The sequence below is a fragment of the Candidozyma auris genome, chromosome 2, assembly GCF_003013715.1.
Source record: "Candidozyma auris chromosome 2, complete sequence".
Classification (NCBI taxonomy): domain Eukaryota; kingdom Fungi; phylum Ascomycota; class Pichiomycetes; order Serinales; family Metschnikowiaceae; genus Candidozyma; species Candidozyma auris.
Genome location: NC_072813.1, coordinates 1,468,638 through 1,487,155, shown reverse-complemented (window position 1 = coordinate 1,487,155; position 18,518 = coordinate 1,468,638). Strand labels below are relative to the sequence as shown.

The 18,518-nt window shown below is 47.1% G+C and overlaps 11 protein-coding genes across 11 annotated transcripts; 6 read left to right on the top strand and 5 right to left on the bottom strand. All coding sequences in view use genetic code 12, as the record gives it.

Annotated features, from left to right (window-relative positions):
* Positions 1-9: 9 nt before the first annotated feature.
* CJI96_0002141 (uncharacterized protein) lies at positions 10-1,500 on the top strand (the record flags this gene model as incomplete). The annotated part of the gene is made up of 1 exon (XM_029035657.2): positions 10-1,500. One exon carries the CDS (start codon positions 10-12, stop codon positions 1,498-1,500), a length of 1,491 nt encoding a protein of 496 aa, XP_028890899.2.
* A 1,818-nt stretch (positions 1,501-3,318) lies between these two features.
* On the bottom strand, positions 3,319-4,430 carry CJI96_0002140 (uncharacterized protein; the record flags this gene model as incomplete). The annotated part of the gene is made up of 2 exons (XM_029035656.2): positions 3,319-4,329; positions 4,401-4,430. 2 exons carry the CDS (start codon positions 4,428-4,430, stop codon positions 3,319-3,321), a joined length of 1,041 nt encoding a protein of 346 aa, XP_028890898.2.
* A 50-nt stretch (positions 4,431-4,480) lies between these two features.
* Positions 4,481-5,329, top strand: CJI96_0002139 (uncharacterized protein; the record flags this gene model as incomplete). Its single annotated transcript, XM_029035655.1, has 1 exon — positions 4,481-5,329. One exon carries the CDS (start codon positions 4,481-4,483, stop codon positions 5,327-5,329), a length of 849 nt encoding a protein of 282 aa, XP_028890897.1.
* Positions 5,330-6,807: 1,478 nt separating this feature from the next.
* MRPL19 (mitochondrial 54S ribosomal protein uL11m) lies at positions 6,808-7,242 on the top strand (the record flags this gene model as incomplete). The annotated part of the gene is made up of 1 exon (XM_029035654.1): positions 6,808-7,242. One exon carries the CDS (start codon positions 6,808-6,810, stop codon positions 7,240-7,242), a length of 435 nt encoding a protein of 144 aa, XP_028890896.1.
* A 108-nt stretch (positions 7,243-7,350) lies between these two features.
* Positions 7,351-9,816, bottom strand: NPR1 (serine/threonine protein kinase NPR1; the record flags this gene model as incomplete). The annotated part of the gene is made up of 1 exon (XM_029035653.2): positions 7,351-9,816. One exon carries the CDS (start codon positions 9,814-9,816, stop codon positions 7,351-7,353), a length of 2,466 nt encoding a protein of 821 aa, XP_028890895.2.
* A 1,054-nt stretch (positions 9,817-10,870) lies between these two features.
* Positions 10,871-12,235, bottom strand: CJI96_0002136 (putative oxidoreductase; the record flags this gene model as incomplete). Its single annotated transcript, XM_029035652.2, has 1 exon — positions 10,871-12,235. The coding sequence occupies one exon, from the start codon at positions 12,233-12,235 to the stop codon at positions 10,871-10,873; it is 1,365 nt and encodes a 454-aa protein (XP_028890894.1).
* A 909-nt stretch (positions 12,236-13,144) lies between these two features.
* On the top strand, positions 13,145-14,590 carry CJI96_0002135 (chromatin-binding/pre-rRNA-processing protein IPI3; the record flags this gene model as incomplete). Its single annotated transcript, XM_029035651.1, has 1 exon — positions 13,145-14,590. The coding sequence occupies one exon, from the start codon at positions 13,145-13,147 to the stop codon at positions 14,588-14,590; it is 1,446 nt and encodes a 481-aa protein (XP_028890893.1).
* Positions 14,591-14,645: 55 nt separating this feature from the next.
* On the bottom strand, positions 14,646-15,143 carry CJI96_0002134 (uncharacterized protein; the record flags this gene model as incomplete). The annotated part of the gene is made up of 1 exon (XM_029035650.1): positions 14,646-15,143. The coding sequence occupies one exon, from the start codon at positions 15,141-15,143 to the stop codon at positions 14,646-14,648; it is 498 nt and encodes a 165-aa protein (XP_028890892.1).
* Positions 15,144-15,264: 121 nt separating this feature from the next.
* On the top strand, positions 15,265-15,978 carry NOP6 (Nop6p; the record flags this gene model as incomplete). The annotated part of the gene is made up of 1 exon (XM_029035649.2): positions 15,265-15,978. One exon carries the CDS (start codon positions 15,265-15,267, stop codon positions 15,976-15,978), a length of 714 nt encoding a protein of 237 aa, XP_028890891.2.
* A 211-nt stretch (positions 15,979-16,189) lies between these two features.
* RAC1 (Rho family GTPase RHO5) lies at positions 16,190-16,855 on the bottom strand (the record flags this gene model as incomplete). The annotated part of the gene is made up of 1 exon (XM_029035648.2): positions 16,190-16,855. The coding sequence occupies one exon, from the start codon at positions 16,853-16,855 to the stop codon at positions 16,190-16,192; it is 666 nt and encodes a 221-aa protein (XP_028890890.1).
* A 297-nt stretch (positions 16,856-17,152) lies between these two features.
* Positions 17,153-17,845, top strand: CSH3 (Csh3p; the record flags this gene model as incomplete). Its single annotated transcript, XM_029035647.1, has 1 exon — positions 17,153-17,845. One exon carries the CDS (start codon positions 17,153-17,155, stop codon positions 17,843-17,845), a length of 693 nt encoding a protein of 230 aa, XP_028890889.1.
* Positions 17,846-18,518: the final 673 nt, after the last annotated feature.

The window sequence follows — 18,518 nt, the reverse complement described above, 5'->3', positions numbered from 1 at the left end:
TCAATCCCAATGGACTGGCAGCAACTCAGACCAAAAAGGTCCTCTCTTTCTGGGATATCCCACCCGGGTGCCTCATACAACTCGTATCAGCTTTCACCCAACGGAGCTCAGGCTCAGATGAACCAGCGCCTAAACTATGGCGCATTTCCAGGAGATGATAAAAGATTGGGCAGCAACAAGTATTTCCAAAGTGGACCAGCATTGGCCAATAATGCTAGGGTGTCGTACTACTCCTGCCAGCATCCTTTATTCTGTGCTGACTGGATCTCTGTTGATCCCTCGAACGACTGGGTGGTGCTAAGTAGTTTTAGAGAGGGTTACCAGAACAGAGTGCAAGTTGTTCACGGACTGATGTATACAACAAAAGAAGAGAATGAAGAAGACGATAGAGAGGGCTCCTCAGGCATAGCGTCGCCCACAGGCTCTGATGAGAGCACTCCCAGTGCAGACGAAATTCGTGCCAAAGACTCACCTTCGTGCTCTAACGGAGCGTTTGACTGGACAAATGTTGCTGAAACAGCAGTAGAGTACCCATTGACTAATGTTCAGTGGGACCCACAGATGCACACGAGCACCCACGGAGAGCTCAGGTTGGGCGCCTCCAGCGAGGTTCTCAGATTGTATAAAGTAGATCAAGATCCAGACAAGTTGAAGCTTGACGGGCTGTTCCCCTTGGTGCAAACACATCTATTGGCCAATAACTCCACCGCCAACACTGGATCCAATGGAGACGCCCACGACATCAACACATTCCCTCCAGTGACATCTTTCGACTGGAATAAAACAGACTCCAGCATCATCATCACATCGTCTGTGGACACAACATGCACGGTTTGGGATTTGAACAGATCACACTCTAAAGGCAAAGACAAGGATACCGCCCACGTGAAAACACAGCTCATTGCCCACGATCTGGAAGTGTTCGACGTGAAGTTCCTTCATCAGTCCACTAACATTTTCGCCAGTGTCAGCAACGACGGTTCCATGAGAGTGTTTGATCTTCGCTCCCTCGAACACTCTACAATCATATACGAGCCTACACGAGCCCCTCCGTTGGCGCTGTCGGTGCCCAACACGGCCCAGGCTCAATACAATCCGCAGGCGTTGCTCAAACTTTCCACATCCAACATTGACCAACATACTTTGGCTACTGTAGGAGTCAATCTGAATCAGGTGCTCATCATCGACATGCGCATGCCTGGATTACCCGTGGTGAAGCTTGACTGCTCATTTGGCGGCATGAGCCAAGCAGCGGTAAACACAATTCAGTGGCATCCTGCAAAAAACTGGCTAGCTACTGCCGGCGACGACTGCCAGGCGCTTGTGTGGGACATACACCCGCAAAACCCGACAAAGGCTTCTGACGTGGGCAATGTCATGGATACTCCTATGCTAGCGTACCAGGATGAGCTAGAGGTGAACAATGTGTGCTGGAGACAAGACGCTGGCGACTGGCTCGGAGTGATCAGCGGCAAGGGTTTCCAGGCGTTGCAGGTGTAACTTGATGCATCCTCTACATGCTAAATATGACACAGAGCTTGCATCAGAAAGCTCCACTGTTGCTATAGACCTCTGGAAGGGTTCTCTTGATTTTGCCCACATGATGAGATTTGAGCGCAGCGGAGGTTTTCGAGCGCATCAAAGGCTTGACTCATTGTAAAAGCTTTCGGCGTTACACAGTTTCTACAATTCATGTTCAGGAGAGGGAGTTTCTTTTGCAATTACAAGGGTTTTTCAATGACGTCTTGCCAGGTTCCTTCACATATTGTTTTCCCCACTGGCAAGTACATCATCATGACTGGCTGCGAAATCGCCTTGTTGCACCCCGGGGCTGTCGTGAGGCTAGAAACGAATACCGTGATGGAGGCTTATAAGATACTTGGTTTACGAAATTGAGGGTGCACATTTTGCCCATTTCGCCGAAGGATGAGAACATCAAGATGGAAAAAAAATAAAAGTCGAAGGGAAAGAGAAGGTTGCAATTTTGAAAATGCACAGCGTATTGCGCTAGTGCTGCAACTTACGTGCGGATGTGGCCCCTTACCGACGCACTGGATATGGCCACATGGGGGATCAGGCAGATTGCATCACCAGAGAGCGCAGCGACATTAGACATTGGAAGGGGCATTGAGGGTGAGGGTAACACTTGAAGGCTCGTTAAAGGTTAAATTGAAAAAGATTAAAAAAGAAAGAGTCGGGACATTTATCTCAATCAGGTAGTCGCTGAGATCTTCAAATGGGCCAATCATCCTCAATTGCTGTTATCGGGTGGTACTAGGGGGGCCTTGGCCGCGGTGGATGCGCAGGTTCGCTCACTATGTCGACGAAGCAATACCACTTGGTGGTACGAAGTGCGTGTGCAGAGATGCTGCAAGTAATTTGCACCCGAAGGAGCTCGAGCAACACACACACACACACAGAAGGGATAAGGAGGTGTTGGTGATATAAGAAGACAAGAGCCACGAGTGGGTTTAGAGGATTTTGGATAAAGTTGCATCTGAATTTTTGGTCAGTTCTCCCGAGAACTTTTGTATTGGCCAGCTGCCACCAGTGGTGTCTGAGGACGCTTTGATAGATACCAGAGGGAAACCCGAACCCTCCGAGTGCTTTTGACGTCTCTCCATCCAACGCTCCAGATAACAAGAGAGTCGCTGTCCAAGGTGAAGCAGAGCGGCAATTGCCATTGGGCCATCCGCAACGAGCAGAGGTGATCTGAGACATTAGCAACAAAAGGAAAAAAAGGAAAAGAAAAAAACAGCCCTTCGCACAGGCACGGCACTGAGGAAGGAGACCCCCGACCCAAGGCACGAGCTCCAAAACTATCAGGTCCGGCAAGAGAGGTTGCACAAACATCACAAACAAACAGACAAGCAAAGATCAAAAAAAGAAGTCGCCACTGGGCAAAAGTAAACACTGTCCAAGCCGATTTCGTATTCCTCCCTCAGGTGTGCTCAAGCTGTCCAAGTGGGAGCTAAGCCTAAAGGCACCACCAGCCGCGGCCAGCGCCGCACTTGGCACCCACCCCCTGCCAGTTGTTCCGAGCGCATTGCGACACTCCTTCGGCAGCGGCCGCAGCAGCACCACCACCACTACCACCGCCGTCGTGTCCCCAGGCACCGGGGGCAAAGATCCCATGGTTTTTATTTTTAGTGTCCCCTGCGGGCCGTGTGGATCTTTTGCCGGCGCGAGGTTGGCGAAGGACAATTTTTATACAACAAAAGTAGACCGTTTCCCGCACCGTCCTCCCCTGGCCACCACCGCTTTTTTCGCCAGAGACTCTGGTGCCAACCCCCAGTTTTTTGCCTCGCACGGTGCCCTTCAAGCTCGCACAAACCTCACCCAGCTGCCGTCTGCCACTGCCACTGCCACCTCCAACAGCGAAGCTTTTCCGTCTTCTTCGCCAACCTTGTCTGCATCTACAACAGCATCGTCATCATCATCATCATCGTCATTTACCATTTCGTCTTTGTCCTCCACTGTGCCGTCGTCCTTGTCTACAACAACGTTGTCGGGACCTTCAACACTGCCCACATTTTCCTCAGCATTTTCCTCCTCCCGCTCATTTTCTCCATCCTCAGGGTCGCACAGTGATAATTTTAGCACCTCGCTCCTGCCGCTGCTGCCCACAATGTCTTCCGCGCAGTCCCCCTCAACTTCGCTGCCGCCAACAACTTCATCCACCATCCCTTCCTCGTCATCGTCACCAACATCGTCTTCCTCGGTTTTGCTGCTGACATCACTAATTCCCTCCTCGCTGCCCACCGTGTCTGTACCAAGCTCATCGCCCTCTCTGTCCACGTTGCCTCCTTCATCGCTGTCGTGGCCGCTGAGTGATTTTCCAAGCTCTTCCACTTTACCGTCTTTTTCAAGTTCGTCTAGCATGAACACCCAGAGCCTGCTGACGTTCTCGTCGCTGCCCACAACGTCGTCCTCGAGGTTTTCCACCTCGTCCTTGCCGTCGCTGACCCAGAGCTCTTCAAAGCTTCCCAGCTCTTCGCAGACGGAAACGCCTTCAACGTCATCCACATGGTCGTTGTCGTCCTCGTCGTCGTCCCCTTCCTCCTCATCCTCCACGTGGCTGTCGTCTTCCAGCACGTTTTTGCCGTCCTCATCGAGCTCATCCTCGTGGCAGCCGCTGCTGCTGCTGCTGCTGCTGCTGGAGCAGTCGCTGTCCATTCCATCAGCGTCGTCTGCAGACCCATCGAGCTCATCCTTTACTTCTTCTTCCCAATTATTTTCTTCAACTTCTTCCACCTTTGCATCTTCCACCTCATCTTCCTCCTCAGCATCGTCGCTGTCTTCGACGAGCTCACACTCCAGCTCGAGCTCCTCTACTCAGCGCCTGAGCTCGAGGACGAGCTCTTCAACATCCAAAACTTCTTCGAAGCTGTCGTCATCACTGAGCTCGTCTGAAACAACCCTGGAGTCATCGTCAGAAATCACATCGTCTCCACTGACAACCTCTTCTGTGCTGCACTCCATGACAAGCTTCACCTCGGGCAGTTCCCACTACGCTGGCTACTACTCTACCGTGAGTGTATTGCCAGATACAACCATTACGACTTTGGTTGCGGTGCCCACTACGCCGTCGAATGGTGATTCTGGTGGAGGCACGGCGCAACGAAATGCAAAACTAATTGGTGGTCTAGTGGGCTCGATTGGCGGCACCATTTTAATTGGATCTCTTGTGGTTCTATTCTTGTTCCACAAGAAACGCCGTTCGAGAGTCACCAACCACTCGCCCGACTTTGCCGACGATACATCGGGCGACTCCAATGAAAAATCTGGTTTCAAGAAGCTCTTCGGTCTTGGCTCTGGTGCTGCTGCTGCAGGCGGCGCCGCTACGGTCGACACATACAACGATTTGGAGAAACACCTCAACTCAAGAGCTGCAACCTCTGACCCATTCCTCGGCGGAGTAAGCGGGTCAGGCACCGGACACGATACGTCAGACGATTTTGCATATCGTGGAGTTTCCAATAGTAATAATCTCGATTCCATCTTCCATGGAAGTGGCACCGCAACCGGTGGCAACTCAAACAATGGCACGGGAGGATTGAACTCGAGTTCGGCCAGTCAACGAGGTCCTGGCCACTCACGAGTCAACTCGGACGTGCCCCGTATGGACACGATGCCCGAGCATGCGGATGACATGCGTCAAGAATACGAAAAGAACTTTGAGCATATGGACACTTCACACGTACGAGAACGACTGTCTGAATTTGAGGACGAGGACGAGCTCTTCTTCCAGGCACACACGCATGTACCGCTACTAGAGGGAGAGAACCATAGCAACAACTCTCGTCTGAGATTCTTTGAAGAAATATAGCATCAAAAGTCATTGGTTAGATACGAATGTTTAATATAAATACGCTGCATGACACGAAAACTCAGCAAGAACAAATCAAGTATGGAACATTTAAGGAGCCCGATTATGATGTATTAATACTTAGTATATTAAGAAAAAAAAAAAAAAAAAAATGGCTGCGATTATGTAGAGTGCGCTTTACACAGCCAGATGAGTCCAGAGTCACTCTTAAATGATTCAAGCGGTTGCTCATCTGATCATTTTTGACCAAAGATGTTTTCTAAATCTACAGGGTACAAATCAAGATGAATAATCATCCTCGGGTCGTATTACAAGAGCGACAATGTCGTGACAGTCTCTTGGAACGGTCAAGTGAACTCTCCAGGTTCACCTTATATCATAAAACCAAAACCACCATCGAGTTACATAAGATTTGAGGACTCCAGTGGAGGTACTAGGTTCGTTATTGGTCTTTGTGTTAAAAGATTCGTGGGAGGTGTATGGTGCACTTGTGCTGACCATGCGACGACATTTTTGCAGCCAAACAGTAAATCCACCTCACTGGCATGTTGATGGAACATTTACAGAGCGCTTGCAATTCTCTGAGCGTTCAGTGGATTACTCTTCAGGACTAGTTACGGAAAAGGAAAGCATCTCATACTAAATGGGTATTTTGTCCCGAGGCGAGTATGAAACATCGCATAGTGGTCTATAGAGACAACTTAGGCGTCCAACAATAAACTAAACCCACTTCATCTTATAAAAGTTCATGACCATCAAAAAATTGCAACAATTATCGGGGGTTTTTTTTTTGTCTACTATAGTGCAACGCTATGAATGTGTAAAAGCCCACCAGTTTTAGTTGCCATGGTAACAATCGACTTGAACGACTTGCAATGGGCCGGCCTAAAGATTGGCAACGCCCGTCTTGTTAACGGCTGTCGTTTTCGAGGCCACACTCAAGTACAACAGCGACGATATTGCAAGAGATGATACTTCTGGTCCTGAATTTTGAAGTTAGCTCCAAAAAGTCTTCATGCTTAACACATTTAGGAGAATTGACCTGTTGGGGAACTGGTTTAGGACCTTGGTGCATATAAAGTAAGTGTCTTCAACTTCAGTATCCTACAACGTATAATTAATATGCCAGAAACAGAAGTCACATCTGGCCTCATCCATCAATTTGACTCAAATAGTCTCACAATCAGTAGTCGTTAAATGGCTGCGAACGCTCAGATAGTTAACTACTGAACACGGGTAAATGGTGACATCATCTTCAAGTATCAGAAATCTAGGCAAGAAATCTCATGAAAAACAATTTTCATGTCAAAAATTATTAAATCTTTTTCTGTACCCCTTTGCGTTTCTCTCTACGTCTCAACTGCCCTTCCTCTGTTTCCTCCTCTTCTACTGTGCGAACTACATATTAAATTTTTCTACTCACCTTCCTCGACTTTTCACCTTCCAACCCTTCATCTGCCACTTCGCCTTCCCTCACCATGTCCGCAAAGAACGTCTTGGTGAAACTTATTGTGGGTGCTGGCCAGGCTGCGCCGGCTCCTCCCGTTGGTCCTGCTTTGGGGTCCAAGGGTGTGAAGGCCATTGATTTTTGCAAAGAGTTCAACGCCAGATCCGCCCACTACAACCCTGGAACACCTATTCCTGTGCTTATAACGATTAAGCCAAATAGAACATTTACGTTCGAGATGAAGTCACCTCCTACGTCGTGGCTTCTTTTGAAAGCAGCCAAAGCTCCTCAGGGCGCCGGTAGACCCACCCATGAGTTCGTGGGAGAAACGCTCTCGTTGAAGCACATCTACGAAATTGCGAAGATAAAAAAGACCGACGAAAGACACAAGGATTTGTCATTACAGCAAATATGCACTGGCATCATCCTGACAGCCGAGGCCATCGGTGTTCGTGTAGAGCCATAGATGCTCAAGATCGGTTTCGGCTGCCCTTGTATAATAGACATGTAAATACACAGATTTCGTAATGCAGATCTCTATACTATATGACAACAGGTACATGACTAAGTATGCTTACTTCTTTTTGTTTTTGTCGAAAGCGGCAATATGGGCTTTCGACTGGTCGACGGTGGTGTGCTCGTGATCGGTGCCTTTCGTCACCTGGTAGTCAAACAGGCCATCGTGGTTGATCCTCTCATCCACTGTGCACATGTTGATGCTTCTTAACCACTCATCCTGAAAACACTCTTCAACGGTGATACGACATGCGGGCGCCAACTCCACCATACGTCCAATCAATGGACGACAGTCTTCTGGCAACGCAAGCAAGAGTCTACCGACCCCTGTTTCACTCGACGTGTGCGATAATCCTTCTCCAGACTTGCCATTGGCGCTGTTGTTGCCGAGAATATCGCCATTTTCAATTTCATCAATAGCGGAGCCAAGCTCGGGCATGTTCATACTGTCAGCTGGCGTCCGCACTAGCATCTCACTTAACGATCTCCCTTCTTCTCTGGTAGCAAATAGTTTGAAGCTGTTGTCCATCATCTTGGGTACCTTCCAAGGGAACTTCTTCAACATCATGCAACAGAAAATGATCGCAACTGACCAAACGTCTACCGGTCTAGGATCATACTTGTTAAAAACACACACTTCCGGAGCAAGGTAGGGGTCTGAGCCAACAATACCTTGAGCTTCGATTAACGTCTTTGAGAATGGGTACGAGAAGACAACTGCTGAGCCGAAGTCAATGATTTTGACAATGCCTCTTGCATCGACCACGCAATTGTCCAACTTAAGATCTCTATGAGCCAACCCCATGGAATGCAAATAGTTTATACCAGATAAGATCTGCTTGAAACAGCAATTGATTTCCTCGCGTGACATCTTGTTTGACATAACAATAGCGAATAAGTCAAAATCACAATATTCCATCACCTGTAAAATTCTCTCATTCTCATAGCAGATTTCAACTGTTTCAATGATATTAGGATGCTTCAATGTCGAGCCAATACAATACTCACTGGTGATCTTCTTCGCATAGTCCCTTTTGGTCTCGTTCTGGTATTTCGCTCTGAATTCCTTCACAGCAAATGTCTTCTTATCAGCCAACCTTGTTACTAATCTGACAGCGCCACCAGCGCCAGCGCCAAGGTTCTCGCCAAATTTACTGTATCTCTTTGAGAATGGCAACTGCTGGGATTGCTGGTTGGTGATGCCATTGATGGATCCTCGCCTGTCGCGAACTAGGGAAGGAGTTCTGCTGATGGAGCTAGAGCCAACAGCAAAGCCTGTAACAGGAGACCTGGAATATGAGCTTTCTGAAATTGTAGAGCTACCGGATTGGTTTGTATAGGCAGTAGCAAAGGAGCTCGAGGCCGGAACACTGCCGGAGTTTGTGGAGCGCATTGAAGTGGACATTTTGCTGACCGGAATTGGCTGCGCTGGGGACAGACTCTTCTTGACGAATCTCTTCAAGTTGGCCATAGAATTGTGTCTTGATGAACTATAGATATTGGCTGAATCTGCCGATGAGAGACTTGAGGGAGAAGTTCCAATGGGAACGTTCTCATTGATTGGAGCAGCGTTATTGTAGAAGCTTCCCAAGTCTGTGGAGGACCCCTGTTTCTGCCCTCCCTTATTCTTTGAAGAGAAGAAGAATGAGAGACCCAGCTGAGAACCTTGGCGTCCCGAGCTCGACAACGAGGCTGCCTGTGCTTGCGCCTGAGCTTGTGCCTGCGCCTGAGCAACTCTTTGCTTCGAAATAACGAATCGAGGCTCTATGGACATGGAGTTGACCTGCGGCGACAGGAAGTGAATTGACTGAATTGGTTGGCCGTTGGGTAAATTTGGTACATGATCCAGAGACTCCGATGAGACACTGTCGCTGCGCAAAGCCCTGGAAAGGTTGGACCCGCCATTGGCAAAACCATTATTGCTTTTATATGAGCCTGTCGGGTCATTGCTGTTGCTGTTGTTGCCCCTACCGCCTGGAGCAACATAAGGAATTGACGATGATAAACTCTCTGATCCATACCCGCCAGTAGCAAATAAAGATGTATGAGACACAGAATTTGTCCTATTAACCCTAGGACTTTGAATGGCCTGTGGAGGCCGTATGGGGATATCCTTAGAGCCATATGATCTGCCTCCAAACGGGATATCCCGACCCAGATTTGTTTGGTCGAAGCCACCGTTGACGACGACAGGGCTTGTACCAGATATACCATGCTCAACACTCGTCACTGGCGGCGCGGCCCTTTGCCGAGGCAGGATGCTGCTACCCCCTACAACCTGAGCACTTGCATGCTTCAACGTGTTTGGCGGGTTGATCTGAAGAGCCATTCCGCTTTCGTCTGAACTCGTTTCCTGGATACCAGGAGAGGGGCTGGTGAGCTTTTGTTCAGCATAAGTTGGTAAATCTGTTTGAGAGGAGTTTTTTGAAGGCACATTTGAATTTGATTCGTTGAGGAGCTTCGTCAATGAACTGACTGCTTGCTGGGGTTGTTTCTGCTTCGGCCCAGCGTTCGTTTCGTCCATTCTGGGGAATGACAGATGCGATATTTAGCAATGATCGTAGCAGTGGTGAATCTATGTAATGCAAGTTGCCGGATCACAAGGATACCTTTTTTTCAAGGTTCGATGGCGGGGTAGGCTTGAGTCGATTTGAACACAGACAGTTACACCTTGATACTGGGAACCGCCGGCAAGAATTGGGTGAGCAGATGAGAGATAAGTCACACGTGACTCACCAAGGTGGAACCCAGAGGAGGAGGACGACGAGTAAATAACCGAAGTTTGATATTAATCTGAATATATCAGATGCTGAAGTGGAATTCTCAATCAGATTTGAACTGTTGGCCTTACTTTCTGATGTTATTCCTCTTGTTGTAATACAGCCAGGCTCGGTCTCACGGCACTTTGTGTCTGGCGCAGCTTTAATTGGAGGAACTTTTATCAGCGCAATATCGTGAGATAAGAAACCGTGAATGGAGGACAGAGCTTCCGTTAACGGAGAACAGAGCGATTTGCAAGAATATGGATAATTGATGAGAAGAGAGTGGTGCTTCTTCCGAGATTTGTGTATATTTTCTTTCTCCCTCCTTCAAGATGCCCAAGTAAGCGGATCGGGCCGATGCCGCCACATAGTGAGTTTATGTACTATAGGGGCCACACAATGGCAAGCAAAGCGAGTCCGCGTTCACCTTCCCACCAACGCCGCTAAAAATATCCGACTCAAACGGGTCCAGGTGAACTACCTGGACAATCATTTCCGATGAATTTTGTAGTTTCAACCACCAAAATCTCTTCTCGATTGCCCCCCTGCTTCATTTTCCAAGGTATGGGTTTCCGGCTACGGCACTGGGCCGAGTCACTTTTTTCGCACCCACTTACTCCACAAGTACCATGACCATTTCGATCCCCAACGGTTCCTTGTGGGGTATTGGGGTCCCGTGACAATGGAGATGGACCTTCACCGGTGCCGAAGTCCTGGATTGGCATCCCACTAAAAAGCCCCTTTTTTTTTTCGCGTTGGAATCAAGCGAGTGACAATGTTAGCATTTGCTGCAAAGTTTGTTCCACCGTAGGCACTTTATCTCTTGCGAGCTTTACCTTTGGGTTTCCTTCCAGAAGACTTGATCGCTTGTGCAATCTTAGCGGCATCGGTTCCTTCTTCAGGAAAAAGTGGCAACTCTCCCAGCTGAGACAGAATGCCCATGCTCTTACGGATCATGTCTAACTTGTACTGCAATTCTTCTTCCGTTTCGGGCTTCTCATGAATGTCCGCTTTCTTCTTCTTCTCCTCTTCTTGCTTTTTCTTATCAATGCCTAGCTTCTTTTCTTGCTTCTTTCTCTCGATGGCAGACAGTTTCTCCAACTTTTCAATCCGTGCCGCCGTCTCCTTAAATACCTCATCTTGCAATTCGATGTCGTTTAATTCCGGCCTCAATTTAGTCAAGATTTTGCACTCCTGGATGAAGTTTCCTCCATCCTTGGCTGCTAGCACTGGCGCATAGAGTGCAAAAAGTAACGACTGGGACCCTTGCACAGCATCCTTGAAAAAAATATACCATAAAGGGTACAAAAGTATGTAGAATAAAAGTCCCCAAATGGTTCCCATTGAGATAAAACGACGTGTGGAAGGTGATCTCATGATCCCAGGGTTGACAACGCTCACTTTGATGTTGCAGGGAGCCTTATCCTTTCTCTCGTATTCGTTGAGCACTCTTTGAAACAGACGTCCAAACATGCCTAGTAAAAGCTTGGAAGTTCCAAAAACCTGCCAGGGTGCATTGGCTGGGTATCTACGAGACTCCCACAAGACATCTTTTGGATCAACTTTAGCAGCCGCCTGAGAAGTACAAGTGGTGAGTATCACCCGCACATCACGGTCGGGAGGTTGCACTTGAAGAGAGGGCTTAAGCAAAGTAAGCAAATGGTAATGGGCCAAGTAATTGACTGCAATCTGATTTTCCACTCCATCCACTGACACTTGTCTGTCTCTGCCTCTAGGCACACAGTCTGCAGCACAGCAGATAACGCCATCCAAACGGCGGGGCGGCTGATTATCGAGCCATTTGGTGGCGAATAGACGAACTGAATGAAGCAGGCTCAAGTCACAAGGCTCTGCGTATATCATGAAGTTGTTCGTCCTATCTCTGAGATCCTCTATGAACTCTACTGTCCAGGCATCGTCGGTTGATCTGGACAAAAGAATGAGCTGGGCGCCTTTCAAAGCAAGTTCGTAGGCAAGAGCAGCCCCGAGACCCGAGGTGCCTCCAGTGATGATGTAGACGCGTCCGTGCAACTCTCTTTTGAACGTGTTGGAGGACCCGGCAAAGTAAAATTTCACTGCTCCAGCTGCTGCAAGCGCAGGGCCGTATTTGACCAAGTAATTCCAGCCGGGAATGGCCTGAGGTCCATCGAAAACGGCAGTTGACACGATATCAATGGGCATGACTGAGTTTTAGGTGAAGACAGGTATAAGGCTGGTTTTGCTAGGAAGCAGTATACTACTTAGAGAGAATTGTATGGTGAACGGGTCTTTGGAGGAGGTTGGAGAAGGGAGCCAGCTGAATGCTGGGAATTAGAGCTGGATAGTGAGCTAAAGGTATGCAATTGAGGTACTTTAAGGCAAGTGAAATGTTTGGAGGAGGGTCTTGTTGAATTTTGAGTGTTTTGTGTTGGCGATGGTGGTGCCCTCAAATGGCTGCAAAACACGAGAAAGGGAGAGACTTCGCCTGAAAGGAAAGAAAAAAAAATTAAAAAAAAAGAAAAAAAGAAAACAAAGACTAAAAGTTAAGAAAATAAAGAATTAATATAGCAACGATGACGTCAGATATTCACTTTGACGTGCTGAATATCGCTTACCCTGAACGTTTTATTATCAAAATGAGACATAGTAAAAGTGGGCTCGGATGGAAAATTTCCGACTAAACGGCCTGTAGTGAGGTGCACAATTGACAAATCATGCTATGAACCAATTTCAGGCAGAACAGAGGCAATCTGAGTAGGGAAGCTGAAAAAGTATGAATTGCTCCTCTTACTGTCTTAGATTTCTCTGTTGACTTACAGGAAGTGAATTAGGCTCGCTATAATTCATTCGCAGCCAAGCAAGCTGAGCTGCCAGTGTGTACCCGCCCATAGTCAGTGGTCAACCCACAAACCTTTTGTTTATGGTAGAAGTTCAGCATATTAAAGTCTTTATTCTCGAACCAAGCGATTGATCCGTAGAAAAAACCCAATTCCCTTCACCAAAAAGTGTCCTCTGTTACCTGCCTCCATAGTACGCTAGGGCATCTCATCTCAGTATGCAGAGCACATCTCTAAATACTTACTACCTTTGTTGCACCTTATTTTTTCATTCATGGACGAAGTGGCCTTCTACGTCACTCAGGGAGACCCCGAGGATAAGCATTCGAAGGAGTCGTTGGGAGTGGCGGCCTCGGTGCACAAGTCCCACACTTATGCTTCCTTCAGAAACGCAGATTGTCCACTCAATGGAGCTGCCATCACAGGCATGGGCCCTGGCGAAAGGTTATTCGTTGCTGGCAAAGATAAAGCGTTGATAACGTGTTATTCTTGGGGAAAAGAAGGTGCTGATCAGAAGTTTCCGATCCCAGAAACGGTTTCGTGCTTGAGTATAGCTGAACATCCTGTAATTCCTGATAATGGTGGGGAAGCGAAAATCGCATTCCACAAACCAAAGCAGCACATACCGTGGTTACTCGCGGCCGGCACAGCTACGGGAAAGCTTTACATTTGGGAACTAGCATCGGGCAACTTGCTATGTGTGAAAGATGCTCACTACCAAGGCATCACATGTATCAGGTTCACGAAAAACAGCGACTTTGTGATCACTGGAGGTTCGGACTCTAGAGTCACTGTTTGGAGAACAGTGGACTTGGTTTCTTTTGACGATGAGCCTGCCAAACCATTTGCTACCTTTTCTGACCACTCTTTAGCTATCACTGATATCGCCGTTGCAGATTCTCCGTTGCCTATAGACGTCAAGATCTATACTGCCTCAAAAGACTCTACAGTGAGATTGTATAATATCGTTCACAAGAAGTTACTCACAACTTTCGTGTTCCCCTCTCCTGTGGAATGTATAGCTCGTGATTCTGCCGATAGAGCTTTCTACGCTGGTCTTACTGATGGCACTATAAGACAGGTGCCATTGTACGTTGTCAACAAGGTTTCCAATGCTCTTGAGAGTGTTGTAGGGACGGGAAAGGTGGTGACTGTGGCAGAGGACCCAGAAGTTCGTGAAACTTTTGTCTACCATCAATCGTCGGGAACTGATCGACATGCCACCAGGCTCAGCGTCTCTTTTGACGGTATGAGCTTGATATCAGGCGACACCCACGGCCATGTGATTGTTGGAGACGTTGTCACAAAACAGATCATTAAATCATTTACTCCTTGCAAATCGGCCATTGCATTCTTACACGTCGAGACCCACTCAGATGCACTTCTCAAAACACAGCAATCGTTTGACAAAAAATCCCGTCTTCTTCAGCCATTGAAAAGAGTCATCTTCTCTGGCGAGGCCATGGATCACGTCGTCCACATGGAGATTACTTCACCTATAGAGGAAGAGCAGACTAGAGAGGAATGGTATGATGAATTGGCTGAAGTAGAGCAGGAGTTCAAGAGGGAATATGAACAACGAATGAAAGCTAAGGATGACACCAAAGATAAGGAAACAATTAAGGAGCTTCAAGAGAAGCTTGAAAAAGTGTCAGGAGCGTACAACAACCTCAAAGGCATGTACGAGGAGCTTTACAAGGAGACACAAGAACAAAAATAATGTACATTATATAGATACTAATAAAACAACTTAAGAAGACTCAAATGCAGATTGGCTAACGCCTCTTTGGTGCTTGTAGCAGCGAGATCCGCAGCACCTGAGACATCTGGGGACGAGCCTCATCTACACCCACACGTTTCCTCTGCGTATTCTTGCTCTTCAAGAATGCTACACCTCCAAAACCCATTAATGAAATTTCCTCGGGATTAGTCTCTTCAAATCCCACTTTCTCTCGTTCCTTGGACCTGCCACGAACCGCCTGTTCCCTCTCTGCCTCAATAGATGGCCCACTTTCTTCTTGCTTGAATCTTTTCACTTCTCCTAGAAACTCCTCTGTGCCCTGAGACCTACACCTTCTCATTGGCGATGTTTTTTGGTGAGTATCCAAAGCCAACGCCATCTTCTCCTGGAGCACTTCCAGGTCTTCCGATTTGGGATCGCCTGATTCGGTTAATGTGATCACCAGAGCCAGCGCCAGCGCCAGCAGCGAGCTTAACAGCATATCGGTGCCACCTCGAGGAATTTCAATTCTCGAGTCTGACTTTCGACCCATGAACCTGCTTATGTGTTGAAGCGCTGAAGCAATTGGTAGTAGTTGCACATGGACCAATTCGCACATTAGTTTGGCACACATAGATAATGCGATGGGCATCGAATTATCACTACAAGGAAAGATGGGTGAGGAAAAATTGAGCACGAAACAGCAAAAGGCTCTATTGTTTAAAAAATCGAAAGAGGAGAGGGAACAAGAATTGGCTGCCAAAGCAGAGAAGAAGGAGAAGACCGAAAAGAAGGAAAAGAAAGAAAAGAAAGATGTGAAAGAGGGTGAGGAAGAATCTTCAAAGAGAAAAGCTGACGACAGTTCTGAAGCTGTCGAGGGAGAAGAGCAGCCAAAGAAGAAGAGGAAAACCAGAAGAGGCAAGAAGGGAAAGGGGGTGAATGGCGGCAAGGGCCCTCGGTTCATTCTTTTTGTGGGCAATCTCCCATACGACATCAAGGAGCCAGAGTTGGTTGCTCATTTTAAAAACGCCAATCCTGACAGGATCAGGATCAGAAAGGAAAAGGGGATAGCCTTTTTGGAGTTTGACAATGACAACAGTGAAATTCAGAGTAAGATGGAACACGCACTTAGGATGCACAAGCTGATGATCAGAAACCGAAAAATCAACGTGGAGCTTACAGTTGGCGGAGGTGGCAACTCGGAAAACAGACAACAAAAATTAAAGGAGAAGAACGAGAAGCTTGAAGAGGAGAGGAAGGAGAGAATCAAGAAGCAGAATGAAGCTCTCAGGAAAGAAAAGGGCGCACACGGTAACGAAGACGAGGTAGAGGGTGCTTCAGGGCAACCAGCCATGCATCCAGCGAGAGCAGCGCTTCTCAGGTCATAGACTTTCACTGTCGTCATTTTTTTTTAAGATTAACATTAATTACAGATCCTAATCAAGCATTAGCCAATCTATAGAACAAAGGCAACCCAATAATACACAGCATGATACGAAAAGAATATGGCGGAAGGAAGTAGACGAGCGTTCCTTCTGTATCTTATCTTTTTGCAAAGAATGAAGAGAGTCTAGAATTCAAGGCACTTCGTCACATCAACTACAAGATGGAGCATTTCTTTGCCTTGCGGACCTTACGCTTTTTTCCACTTTCTAGCTGCGTGCTGGTGTTGGAGCTGGTGGCAGCCTCCTTCGTTGAAGTAATAGTATCTGAAGCTTTAGTTGGGGGGTTTAAAACGGCCCTTATAGCATAATCAAAAAGCTCAGACACTCCTTGCTGCGTAGCAGCCGAGCACTCAATATAGCGAATGGCGCCCACTTCCCTGGCCAATTTTTCTGCCTGTTCTTGAGAGATGGGTTTTTGTTTCTTGATTGCCAACTCGTCGAGCAAATGCAAATCCTCTCTCAAGTCGGCCTTTGTGCCCACTAGCACAATGAGAATATCCTTGGGCGAATGGTGCAAGATCTCCGGGATCCATTTTGCCTTGACGTTTTGAAATGAGTCCGGATTCACCACAGAAAAACAGCATAAAAATATCTCTGTTTGTGGATACGAGAGCGGTCTCAAACGATCGTACTCGGCCTGGCCAGCAGTATCCCAGAGACCTAGTTTTATGGGCTCTCCGTCCACCATCACCGAGGCCGAGTAATTATCAAAAACCGTGGGAATGTAGTCATTAGGGAAAGTGTTGGTCGTGTACGAGATCAAAAGACACGTTTTTCCTACGCCTCCATCGCCAACGACGACTGCCTTGATGCCTCTCATTGAACTTTTTATCGAATGTAGTAGTTAAGGATCTTTCAGCCAGCTTACATTTGTAGTAGCGTGCAGGAAAAAAAGCTAGATATAACGCCATTATGGAGGGTACGGCGAAAACACAAATTTTTGCATATGTCGATAAGTAAAGAGGATAAAGTATCACTAAGGCTCGGCTAATTGTGGTTACGTTTTCAGTTTCTTTAATTTCTCTAACTTGGGAAACTAGTCAGGAGTCTCTACCAACTGACCAGATCTGGTGTACGGGTGTACCATGGTCCACAAAACCAAAATCTACATTTTAGAATGGCAAAACAAGACTCAAATTTCTTGAATATGGCCTACTCAGATTTGGTGCCTGTTGGCACTGCGCTTATCATAGCTGCTACGTCTTTTGGGCTCGGTGTTATTTACGGAAACTCTCCGTACGACTTCTACACTCTCTGGAGGTACGAGCCAGAAGGTTTTACGAGATCTTTGGCCCACTACTCGAATTGGGCCAACGCTCCAATGAGAATCCACCATATTTTGCACTTTGTCATGTTTTTGGGCCTCTCTGGATGCTTCATCAAGTTGTACAAGCCTCACGACGATGTCAAGTACTTTGAGTACGGAACATTGGGCTTGATGATGGTGGGCATTGTCATTTACTTGACCAATTTGAGAATTGGCGTAAACAGCTGTGTCACGGGCCAATGGGGTGAAGTTGACCAGAACACCGGTCTTAATGTGATGGCTGCGTCGCAATTCATGATTGTCATTGCCTTGTCGGGTGTGCTTATTCTCCAGGGTGGCTTGTATTACGCCCAGTGGTACGATGCCAAGATCAAGAGAGAGTTCCTCGCTAAGGAGGCTGCTGAAAGCAAGGAGACTGAAGGTAAGGAGTCAAAGAGTAAGGAGGTCAAGAGCAAGTCTGAAGAAAGCCAAGACGCTGCCAAATCTACGGGTGTACAGACAAGGTCTAAGGCGAAGGCCAAGGGAAAGAAGAGAACTGCTTGAAAGGGAGGTAAGCAGCTTGCGTTTATAGATTATCTAGGAATGGACAATCAATTGACGAGGAATTGATTAGTGTAAGTGTAGGTGGTATTGTCAAAGAACTGTTGAAGACGATGGGTGAATCATACCAAATTACCGGAATCCATACGTGAACTGATTTCATTTCGAGCCCCCACAGACTCAGCAAATATACGTTGTATTAATCGGAAAGAATCCAGGGTAGCGGGGGAATACTGTGGTAGAAGTCACTTTCCTTCATTAACATTGGCGGCTGCAAGGAAAGCATCTCATTCTACTAGAAGTAATATCAAGCCTATACTACAAAACCTGTGCTGGAAAACATTGAGCAATCAGTAATTCCTATTGAAGTGAAAAACGAAAAAACAATATTAAGTAATACTTATGATGAAACAGGTGTGGTATCTTTCTTTTCACATATATTGTGAGGAATCTGCACTTGGCTGCGAAAAAGTATAGGCAATCAACTTCTTGTCAATAGCATTGCACACCGATAAAAATCTCCAAAGAGATGTCTCAGCCAAGTAAACTCTGTAGATTATGGTGATAAATGATTTTACGCAAGATCTCATCAAATCCTTACTCGATTGTCTTCAAATGCTCTACTTCTGCTGCTACGCTACGCTCAACACCCGGACACCAGAACCAACCAATTAGA